We start from the raw sequence: 11,275 nt of genomic DNA on the forward strand, positions 1-11,275 counted from the left end.
AATTCCAGTGTAGAGCACAATTTTTCAGTTATACATGAATGTACATATATTCATTGTCACATTTTTTTTTCACTGTGAGCTACCACAGATCTTGTATATATTTCCCTGTGCTATACAGTATAATCTTGTTTATCTATTCTAAAAGGAGTATTTTAAACCACTAATTTAGGCATTTTATTTCCTTTTGAGTCAACTTTACTAATGATATTTTCCTAGGAATTTGAATATTTACCTAAATTTTTAAATATATGGACAAAGTTCTTCATTTTTTTAAACATTTTTTATTGATTTATAATCATTTTACAATGTTGTGTCAAATTCCAGTGTAGAGCACAATTTTTCAGTTATACATGAACATACATATATCCATTGTCACATTTTTTTCGCTGTGAGCTACCACAAGATCTTGTATATATTTCCCTGTGCTATACAGTATACTCTTGTTTATCTATTCTACAATGACAAAGTTCTTTATAACAATACCACAATCTTTGTAATATCTGTATCATTTGTCATCCTTAGTATCATTGTGTCTCTGGTTTCTTTTTTCCTTGTTCAATCCTCCCATAAATTTGTAGATACCTTAGTCTTTTCAAAGAATGCACTCTTGGTTTTATAAACCTTCTCTTAAGTTGAGTACTTATCCCTTTAATTGTTTTTTTCTTCTTTTTTAGGTTAAGCATTTAAGGCTATATATATATTTCTCTCTAAATGCCACTTTAGCTCAGTTAGTTATTTAAATATACTTTTCAAAAATTAAAATCCAAAAGAGTTCTTGGATGAGAATTGTAAGAAACCAAGATGTGAAAAGGGAAGTAGACGATGAGACACAAGGAGAAAAAAGGTGAGAGCCAACAGAGTGAAAGGAGGCCCTTTACTCCATGATTTAACAACTCTCCATGGCCTTAAAGATCTACAGCAAAGCGGCTGAACTCGCTCTCAGTAATCTTAGTTGTGAGATGATTTGATGTGAAAACAGGTGAAGAAGCTGACCAGTCTTTTCACTTACAACCATGTGGAGAGCAGACAGAAACATTTGGAAGTCAAGCTCGGGAGCAATTGGAAAACTGGGCTTTTGAAAGGTTGTGGATTTGAGGCTCATGCAAAATTAACTTGTGGTTAGTGTAACAGGGAAACTATGCAGATTTCACTGTGATAGTATGAGGTGGGACCTGTGTTAGATTGGCCTTTAAGTGCTTGTCCAACTTCCCTTGAAATTTCTTCCACTCCAAGGTATTCACTTCTTTTTTTATTTTCAATTTACTTTTTTATTGTATTACTTTTTTTTTAATTTTTTGGCAGGGTTGGAGAGGTTATTAGCTTTATTTATTTTTAGAGGAGGTACGGGGGATTGAACCCAGGACCTCATGCACGCTAAGCATGCACTCTACCACTTGAGCTATACCCTCCCCTTGAGATATTCACTTCTGACTAGCCATACAGAGTAAACATAATAGATGGCACAGAGAGGGGTAAAAATAGAATTTTTATTCATCTTCTCCTGGATAAGAATCAAAGAAGTGTGAGTAGCACCATCTTCAAGTATTTTTTTTTCTTGTTTCCACCAACTCTGGACTCTGCTCTCCTAAAAGTCTTAATACCCAGGGGAAGGATGCACCCACAGGAAAATATAATAATGATTGACTGTTTGAAAATTGAAATAGACCAAAGGGAAAAGGCGAGCAGAGATAAAATGGGAGTTTGGGATTAACAGATACACATTACTATATACAAAATAGATAAACAACAGGACCTACTGTATAGCACAGAGAACTATATTCAATCTCTTATAATAACCTATAATGAAAAAGAATCTGAAAAATATATACGTATAACTGAATTGCTTAGCTGTACACCTGAAACTAACATTGTAAATCAACTACATTTCAATAAAAAAATAAAATTTAAAAAGAAAGAAAATTGAAATCGAAATTATGCACTTTAACTTTTTATGTCATCAGTAGGAACTGTTTTTGCAACTGTAGTTAGCTTAACAAGTAGAAGCATTCTAAGTACATTTATCCTTTAAGTCCACAGATATTTGAAAGATTAAAAATTAAAAGCCCCCCATTTAATAGAATCACACCAAAAAAAAAAAAAAAAAAAAAAAAGGGCACTGCCTGGTGATCCTAACCTAACACAGTCTAATACTTTACTCATATATTTGAACAAATAGAGTTTCAATTAGCTATCACCCTACATCACCACAAAAGCGGTGGCTTAGAAGAACAATTATTTTATTACCGCTTATGGTTTCTGCGCACCAGGAATTTAGGGAAGAGCTAGTCTGGGTGGTTCTGGCCCTGGATCTTTCATGAGATTGCAGTCAGACAGGGGTTAGAATGGCAGGGTTTGAACCGAGGGCTGCTCAAGCATCTCCCTTTCTTCATGGAGTCTCTGGGCCTTTCCATGTAATCTCTCCACATGGGCTAGTTTGGGCTTCTTCGGAACTATCAGACTGCTTAATGGTTGCTGAAAGCTTCAAGAGCAAGTATTCCAGCTCATAAGGTCAAAATTGCTGGTTGCAAATATTCCAGCTTATAAAGCCACGATTGCCTTTTATGACCTAGCTTGAAAGTCATATAACATTAATTTCGCCATCCTCTGTATCAAACCAGTCACAAAATCCCAGCCATTTTCAAGGGAAGGGGACATAGACCCAATCTCTCAAGGTGCGAGTCGAAAGATTTGCAGATGTATTCTGAAATCACTACAAATATACAGGAAGTAGACGAGGACAATGAGCAGTCCTTATTTAGAATGACTGAGCGTTGATCATTCTTAAAATAGACCTTCCTTCACCCAGATATTCAACCCACAAATAGACATATTTTCAGTGTTTTAAATATTTGGAGTCTTGATTTTTTTGCCATCACCTCTATTTTCTTTCCACGTTAGGATCTACATTAGAATAGAAGCAATCTTGGGCATGTATGCCACATGAGAGAGGTCTTTGAGGGAAAAAGGAAAGAAGTCCATGTTAATGGAGCACACATTTTATCCCAAGTATCTTTAACTAACTGAACCCGTCCGGTTACCATTGCTGTATAACCAATTACTCTAATTAATGTTGCAAAACAACAATTGGATTAGTCTGACAAATTTGTGGGTCGGGAATTCACACAGGGTATACTGGGGCTAACTCATCTATGCTCCACCATAACTAAGGTCTTAGCTAGAGCAGACTGAAAGGCTGGAGAAGGCTGCTGTGGCTCTTCTGGGGCCATAAGTCTGGGAACATGGCTCTAGCTGTTGGTTAGTTTCCTTGATTCTTTTCCACACGGCATTTGCTGGAGCTGGAATGTCTAAGGTGACTTCATCACTTCTATGTCTGGGGCCTGTTTTTGGATAGTGGGAACCCCTGGATTTGTCAAGGTATCTCTCTCGTGCTCTCTCTCCATGCAGACCCAACACCACAGTGATCTCAGGCTAGTTAGACTTTTTTTACACATCAGCCAGCGTGAGTGTTCCAAGAGACCAGGTGAAAGTAGCAAGGCTTCTTATGACCTAGGCTTGGAAGTCACCCAGTGTACATTTCCACCATATTCTATTAGCCAAAAGTGAGTCACAGAACCATCCCAGATTCCAGGGCGTGGAGATTACACCTCTTCATGGAAGAATAGCTGATGCATACAAGGAAGGAAACAATTTATAGTGGCTATTGTGGAAACAAAGTACCACACTCCCGCTCTCTCTCCGCCCGCCGTTCAAGATGCCGAAGGGAAAGAAGGCGAAGGGGAAGAAGGTGGCCCCCGCCCCCGCTGTCGGGAAGAAGCAGGAGGCCAAGAAGGTGGTAAACCCCCTGTTTGAGAAAAGGCCCAAGAATTTTGGCATTGGACAGGACATCCAGCCCAAAAGGGACCTCACTCGCTTTGTCAAATGGCCCCGCTACATCCGGCTGCAGCGGCAAAGGGCTATCCTCTATAAGCGGCTCAAAGTGCCTCCCGCGATCAACCAGTTCACTCAGGCCCTGGACCGCCAGACAGCTACTCAGCTGCTAAAGCTGGCCCACAAGTACAGACCAGAGACGAAACAAGAGAAGAAACAGAGGTTGCTGGCCCGAGCTGAGAAGAAAGCTGCTGGCAAAGGGGATGTCCCCACCAAGAGGCCACCCATCCTTCGAGCAGGGGTTAATACTGTCACCACCTTGGTGGAGAACAAGAAGGCTCAGCTGGTGGTGATCGCACATGACGTGGACCCCATTGAGCTGGTTGTCTTCCTGCCTGCCCTGTGTCGGAAGATGGGGGTTCCGTACTGCATCATCAAGGGGAAGGCCAGGCTGGGGCGCCTGGTCCACAGGAAGACCTGCACCACCGTTGCCTTCACGCAGGTGAACTCGGAAGACAAAGGAGCCCTGGCCAAGCTGGTGGAAGCCATCAGGACCAATTACAACGACAGATATGACGAGATCCGCCGTCACTGGGGAGGCAACGTCCTGGGTCCAAAATCAGTGGCTCGCATTGCCAAGCTGGAAAAGGCAAAGGCCAAAGAACTGGCCACCAAACTGGGCTAGGTGTACCCTACCAAGTTTTCTGTACATAAAAGGAATAAAAATTCTTCAGCCAGAAGAAAAAAAAAAAAAGTACCACACTCCCTTTTCATAGGTGAGGAGAATGAGACTCAGAAAAGTAAGTGAAGCGTTTGGGATTATACAGTAAGTAAGAAAGGAAGTAAGGGATATGGAGCACAAATCCAGGTAGTATGACTCCAAGCGGAGAACTCCGCTCATTTTATTGTGCAGCCACTATGCAATCTATCAATTCGTGCTTCCCCATATTTGTTCCTCGGAAGCTCTGCTCCCCCCATATCTATGGTTTGAAGTATCTTGGGAAACATTGCATAACATATTTCTTTTTTGGAGAATTGAAATGCACACTTAATATGTAAAAGACACTGAAATATCTGTTTGACTTTCTCAAACTTGTTTGACTAAGGAACCTCTTTTTTTTTTTTTAAATGTAAGACCCATTAACATCAGTCCATGGAATATGCTTTCACAGATGCTGTATGAAATAATGCAAAGAAGATGTGCTATTGTCGATGTTATAAAATGGAGTATTATGGGAAGAATCTCATTCTAATGAGTACCACTGAACTGTCAAAATTACATAACAAGGCTATTTTCATGTTCTGATTAACCATCAGATTGAAGTGGCTCTGCTCATGTATTTACAGTAAATTTTCATGAAAGAGAAGTCTTGTGTGACCAGTGTCCCTAAGTCCTTGCCAATCTATCAGTGAAAAAAAATGTTGACTATCATTTCTGCCTAGCTAAAGAATTTGGGTGCTTATATTTTCAATAGCTACAGAATGTTCAATTTTATTAATAAAGTATTTCACATGTCAAATTTCCTCTTATTATATTGAAGAGAATATTTGTTATGTTGAAGAGACTTTTCTTACCTGTATATATTTGTGTAAGTTAAATATACCTTGTCTACATTCAGATAATTTCCATCAGTCTCTTTGGCACTTTCTATATGCTAAGCCCCCTTGTGACTATATATATATGTGTGTGTGTGTATAACAATACACTACCAGTCCTCAGAAACTTAAACATTATTTGGGTGAGATGGGCCTTGCATATCTCAAACAATAATACTACCAAACAAGTCTATGTAATAAAATGAAAACTGGAAGGTATCCCAAGTCCAAAGGCTCCAACTGTCAAAAGATGATGTGAAAAGGAAAGAAATAGAAGAGCTAGGTAACTGAAGCAGTCTTCCTGGAGAGAGGCATGGGACTTGACTTTCTTTCATCTTGGTGGATCTCAGAGAATTTGAATTGGCAGAGAGGAGGAAAAAGCACCTGGTAGACAAAGCGTGATCAAAGGCAAGTGTAATGAATCCCATATTCCCCTGGAACTGGCCATCCATGCATACATTGCCAGTGTTCTTCGCCTTTTCTTCCTGCCTCAACCTGCTCCTGCTTGTCCACCACCTGGTCCCAGTCACCCAAAGCCAGCTGAAGTACCCAATCCTCCATTAAACAAAGCTTCCCAACAACTGTGATCCTCTTTTAGAACTAGCTAGAAGTTTGGCACCAGCAAATCAAAATAATGCCTGCACATACAAAAGGCAGTGAAATCTGCTGGGTCCATCACTGAGGCTAATGAATGAGCCTACTGAGGTAGTAAAGATTGATGTAAATGCCTCCTCTGGGCACAAACATGAACGGGTCAAATTTAGAACTAGGGAAAAGTATGACTGACTATAGTTGATGGGCTAGACCATTGGGGGACCATTGGAAGTGCTCTAAAAATAGGGTTTTGTGAGGATTGTTCTCACAGTAGAGTTGCGTAGAATTAACTGAAGGAAGGGGAGACTATAGACAGGGAGATCCAGTGAGGCAGTGATTGAAGTTCAGGAAGTGAAGTGGTGAGAGCTGTTTTGATATGTTAGGAGTAGGCATAAAGAAAAGGAGATAAATCTATCATATTTCAAAGAAAGATCTGAACAACTTGGTGACAGACTGACCATAGGGGACAACTTTGGTTTCCTTATTTCTTAAGTAAGTGAATTAAAGCAAATGCTTAATAAGTTTCCTTCAAGCCATAGAATAGCTATGAGTCTAAGATACTCAAGGGGGGTAAAAAATTGAAAACTCACGTATTTTTGTCTTATGACTCAGGTTGCTATGATGAAATACCACGGACTGGGTGGCTTAAACAGCAGACATTTATCTTCTCACAGTTCTGGAGGCTGGGAAATCCAAGATAAATGTGCTGGCAGATTCAGTACCTGGGAGAGTCCCTTCCTGGCTTGCTAATGGCTGCTTTCTTGCTGTATTCTCCCATGGCGGAGAGGGAGAGAACTAGCTCACTGGTTTCTTCTTATAAAGGCACGAATCCCATCATGAGGACCCCACCCTTATGACCCTATCTAAACCTAATTATCCCCCTCCTACTACCTATCTCCTAATCCCATCACATTAAGGGGGGGAGATAAGGCTTCAATATATGAATTGAGGGGGGCACACAAACAGTCCTTAAGAGTTTCCCATTCTGAATTTTCTCTTGTTGAATTCTACCATAGTCCCAAACACCAGTGTTATTAAACTATGGCCATATTTGTGGATGCATTTATGCAAACCATAACTATTTTTACTATGGAACTATACTCACATTACACAAGCATACACATTGCTCATAGTAATTAACCATCTCCCTCCTAGATAATTTTGAGTAAGCCTTTCAATGTGCTTTCTGATTTTATGTGTGGGTATGTGTATCAGCTAGGATTAGGTTTGACTGAATGCAACATAAAAGCCATATAACAGTGTCTTATGCACACTAAAAATTTATTTTCCACATAAAATAACTGTGATGATAAGCTGTCTAGAGCTGAAATGGCGGATCTACAGATGTCAGAGACTGCGGTCCCTTTGCTGTCTCTGTTCCTCCATCCTAGCACATGCCTTCCGTTTTCAAGACTGTTTCATCATCCAAGATGGCTCTAGAGCTCCAACAATCTATGGCATCAAAAAGGAAGAAAGGGAAAAGGGCAGGGGTGGGGTGGGGAGCATATTTCCCAATTAAATCAGCACCCTCTAAGGACCCTTCCACGGAGTATCAGACAAGAGTTCTACTTACATCACATTGGCTGCCCCTATCTGTAAGAGATAATAGTTTTCAGCCAGACACTTTGTTGTGTCCATTAATACAGGGTTCTGGTAATTAAGAAGGCAAGAATGGATATTATCTGTCATGACACGCTTAGAGATGAACAATATAAGTTTCAGAGTATTGAGTTCTAGATCTCCCTGGACTACTTTACAAAGCAATGAAACATGAATATATTGTCTGAATATTGTTACTGGTATCAAAATAAGATACTCTGTATGTATACAAAATGATTTTCTTCATGCTTTGTTCAATTTTCCCTCAATTACAGAGAGCTACCAGTTTGTAAAATTTACCTTTAGGGATAAAGAGCTGACAACCATTAAGTCACTGTAGACTAAACCCATATTTTGATGGGATTTTTTTGAGGGGGCAGGAAAGAATGAGCTTTCTCCAATCTATCCCACACTCCAACTTGGTCTCTCCAGTTGCCAGCAGCCTTGTACAGTAAGAGGAATGGCTAAAGTTAGAAGTAGAGGATACTGATGCCAATATTCCCTGTGGAAGAAGAATAATGAAGTTAGCAAAACTCTTGAAATCAACTTTCTTGCAGTGAAATCTGGTATTTAGTCTTGCTCTGAATACATTTCCTCTGTTTTTACTTGGAAACACCACTGACCCTCAGGCTTCTCCAAAAACAGACTATAAAACAAAGACTTGGTTGCTAGTGGTTAATTTGGGAGGTGATCACAGAAGCACAAGTAAGAGAGTGAAGGAAGGGAGGAAAGTCAATAAAGGGTGTGCTAATGGGCAGTTTCCTCAATCCCACAAGAACTTAAGGTTGAAAAGCTGTCTAGAGGTGGACTGAGGCAAAAGGCATCAACATAGTCTGGTACTTGCCCCCGAGACTCCACATTCAGGGTGGTCACATGATTCATGCCTAATCCATCAGAGTGCCACCTTCTGTGTCCACAGTGATTGGGTCAAAGATGGTCCTGTAAGTGATCAGGCATTTGTCACATCACAGACACAGAACGACCCTACCCCCATCTCTTTCCTCCCTAAAAACCACCCCTTTCCCCAGAAGTGACTTTTTTTCTCTCACAGGTTGGTAGGGGCTCCTTCTTACTTGGCTCTCTGTCCTGTAGCAGTTATCTATGGCTGAGTAACAAATTACTACAAACTCAGCAGCTTAAAATAACATACAGTTCCTGTGGGTTAGGAGTCGGAGCATGATTTGGCTGGGTCCTCTACCAGGCTGCAATCAAGCTTCTGGCCAGAGCTCAGGTCTTATCTGGAGGCTCGACTGGGGATGGATCCACTTTCAGGCTCACTCCGGTTGTTGGTGGAATTCGATCCCTTCTGGTTATAGAACTGAAGGCTTCAGTTCTTGCCAGCTGTCAGCTAGAGGCTTCCCTTAGCTCTTAGAGGCTTCCCACAGTTCCTTGCCATGTGGCCCTCTCTCTAGGCCTCCCTAAAAAAGGGGGCAACTTGCTTGTCCAAAGTCACCACTGGAGAAGGAGGATGAATCTACTAGCAAGATGGAATTTTATATAACCCAATATAATCATGGAAGTTACATCTCAACACCCTTTGCCACATTCTATCAGTTAGAGGCAAGCCATAGGTCCTGCCTACATTCAAGGGGAAGAAGATTATAGAAAGGTATGAATTCTTGCAGGTGAGGATCATAGGGGCCCCCTTAAAATTTACTATCCCTTCTGAGGTACTCAATTCTACCATGATAAGAAAGGTCATGCCAAAGTCCCCACTCATTCTGAGGCAGGTTTCTTGCTTCTGCATACACTGCAATGATTTGATAAGTTCTCTCTCTAAAGAAGAGAAAAACCTCACATATTTAATTTCTCATAGAGCTCTCTCTCTCTCTCTCTCTCTCTCTCTCTCTCTCTCTGATAGTGATGCAGGAAAAACGGATGTGGGGCATGAGGAAGGCCATGTCCCAGGCTTTGGTTGAGCCCTGGGGACATGCCCCGCCAAGTGTGGGTCCTTGGCTTCATGCAGGAAGGAATTCAAGAGCGAGCCACAGTTGAGTAAAGGTAGATTTATTTAGAGAGATGCATGAAAGGCAAGAGAAAAGCCATGAGGTGTGGGGGTTGGGTGCTCAGATTAGAGTAAAAGTAGGTACACACTTCATAGACAGAATGCGGGCCGTCTCCGAAAAGGGAGAGAGAGAGAGGTGGCAGCCACGAGACACAGAGGAGCACATGTTGCCAGTTTTTATGGGCTTGGTGGCTTCATATGCTAATAAGTGGAAGGACCAGTCTAAGTAGCCTAGGGAAGGGGCTGGGATTCCCAGGAAGCTGGTCATTTCCCTCTCTTTGTCCTTTTGTGGCTAGCCTTGGGACCGCCATGGTGCCTGTAGGCATGTTATTTACCATGTTAATATATTACAATGGGCGTAAAATGAAGCTCAAGGTCTACTAGAAGTCAAATCTCCCACCGTCTTGAGCCTCAAGGCCTACTGGGGGTTGAATCTTCCACCATTTTGATGTTAATTGCTGTATCATTCCTTGAATGGCTGTGCCCTGCTACCTTCCTGTCTCAGTAGAGCCTCTGATAAATTGGAATTTATTTCAGTTGCTCTGGACACCTGTTTCTCTTCATGAATCCCAATAATGAATTAGCCTTCTTGACAATCATGTCACACTGCTGATTTAAATAATATTCAAACCAACCAATCCATCTAGGTCTTTCTTTATGAGCTGCTGTTCAGTCATACCTAATCATTCTTGCATTTTTCAGATCTCAATGGATTACTTTAAATTTATCTCTATTATATTTCATTTGGTTGATTTTTTTTGGATCAGGTTTCCAAAAATCTTTTACTTTTAATTTGTTTGTTGGTTTTGGCTATCCTTCAAACTCCGGGCCATACACAGGTTTGATAAATGTGTCTTATATGTATCAAGCCAAGTATTTGACTTAAAGTGCTGAAGGAGGCAAAGTTCAGTAAAGTCTGGAAGACTGTCACCATGATGGACACAAATTCATGTGTCTAACAGTGGTGTGGCTTGCTCCCAATGACCCCACCTAGGTTCTTAGTGGTCACCATGTCTTTTTCTAAAGGCTCCAAGACCATCTATTTAATAATAATTTGACTGAGGTGTAATATCAAGTTCACTGGCATATTGTTTCTGGAATCTAAGTTTCTCTTCCTTTTGTAAGTTGGGATACTCCGGTAGTGCACAGCCAGATACCCCTTTCAAGACTAAGGAGTTCATTTCCTCAGCTGCTGGGAGTCTGGGCCATTGACAACTTACAACTGAGTCTCCCTCTAGGTATTGCCCAATGCTACAGAGAGCCATCTCTCTTAAAGTCACATCCCAATCCTGCGGTGGGGATAGGGGATAAGCCTCCATTCATCGCCTGATGGAAATGAGTTTACAAAGGCCTCTGTTGCCTCAAGGTAAGGCCCTCCCTCCCAACTCCAGAGCCCATCTTGGGGTCAACCCAGATCTTTGTTGTAATTTAATTGCAGTTCAATCCCTCCTCTGTCCAGTCTCGCTTCCCTTGCTGTTCTTCTGTAAGTGTTGATGCTAAAGGTATACCCCACTGCAAGTCTCTGACTCAGGAGTCTCTCACACTTTCCAAAAGTCCTCTTTCAGAGCCTGGAGTATCATTTAAATTCATTTTATTGAGTAAGAGCTCTGAAAAATCTCTCTAACTCTCTTGTGCTTTTGTCCCTCAACATAT

General features: G+C 41.2%; 1 protein-coding gene across 1 annotated transcript; it reads left to right on the top strand.

The window, feature by feature from the left end:
- Positions 1-3,683: 3,683 nt before the first annotated feature.
- LOC116661981 (60S ribosomal protein L7a-like) lies at positions 3,684-4,568 on the top strand. Its single transcript, XM_032475045.1, has one exon. The coding sequence runs from the start codon at positions 3,713-3,715 to the stop codon at positions 4,511-4,513; it is 801 nt and encodes a 266-aa protein (XP_032330936.1). The 5' UTR covers positions 3,684-3,712; the 3' UTR covers positions 4,514-4,568.
- The last annotated feature ends 6,707 nt before the right edge of the window (positions 4,569-11,275 follow it).

This window comes from Camelus ferus, chromosome X, assembly GCF_009834535.1.
Source record: "Camelus ferus isolate YT-003-E chromosome X, BCGSAC_Cfer_1.0, whole genome shotgun sequence".
NCBI lineage: Eukaryota > Metazoa > Chordata > Mammalia > Artiodactyla > Camelidae > Camelus > Camelus ferus.

What these genes read in the sequence shown, in the direction of transcription:
- LOC116661981 (XM_032475045.1), top strand. Translation starts at nt 3,713, where the DNA reads ATGCCGAAGGGAAAGAAGGCGAAGGGGAAGAAGGTGGCCCCCGCCCCC.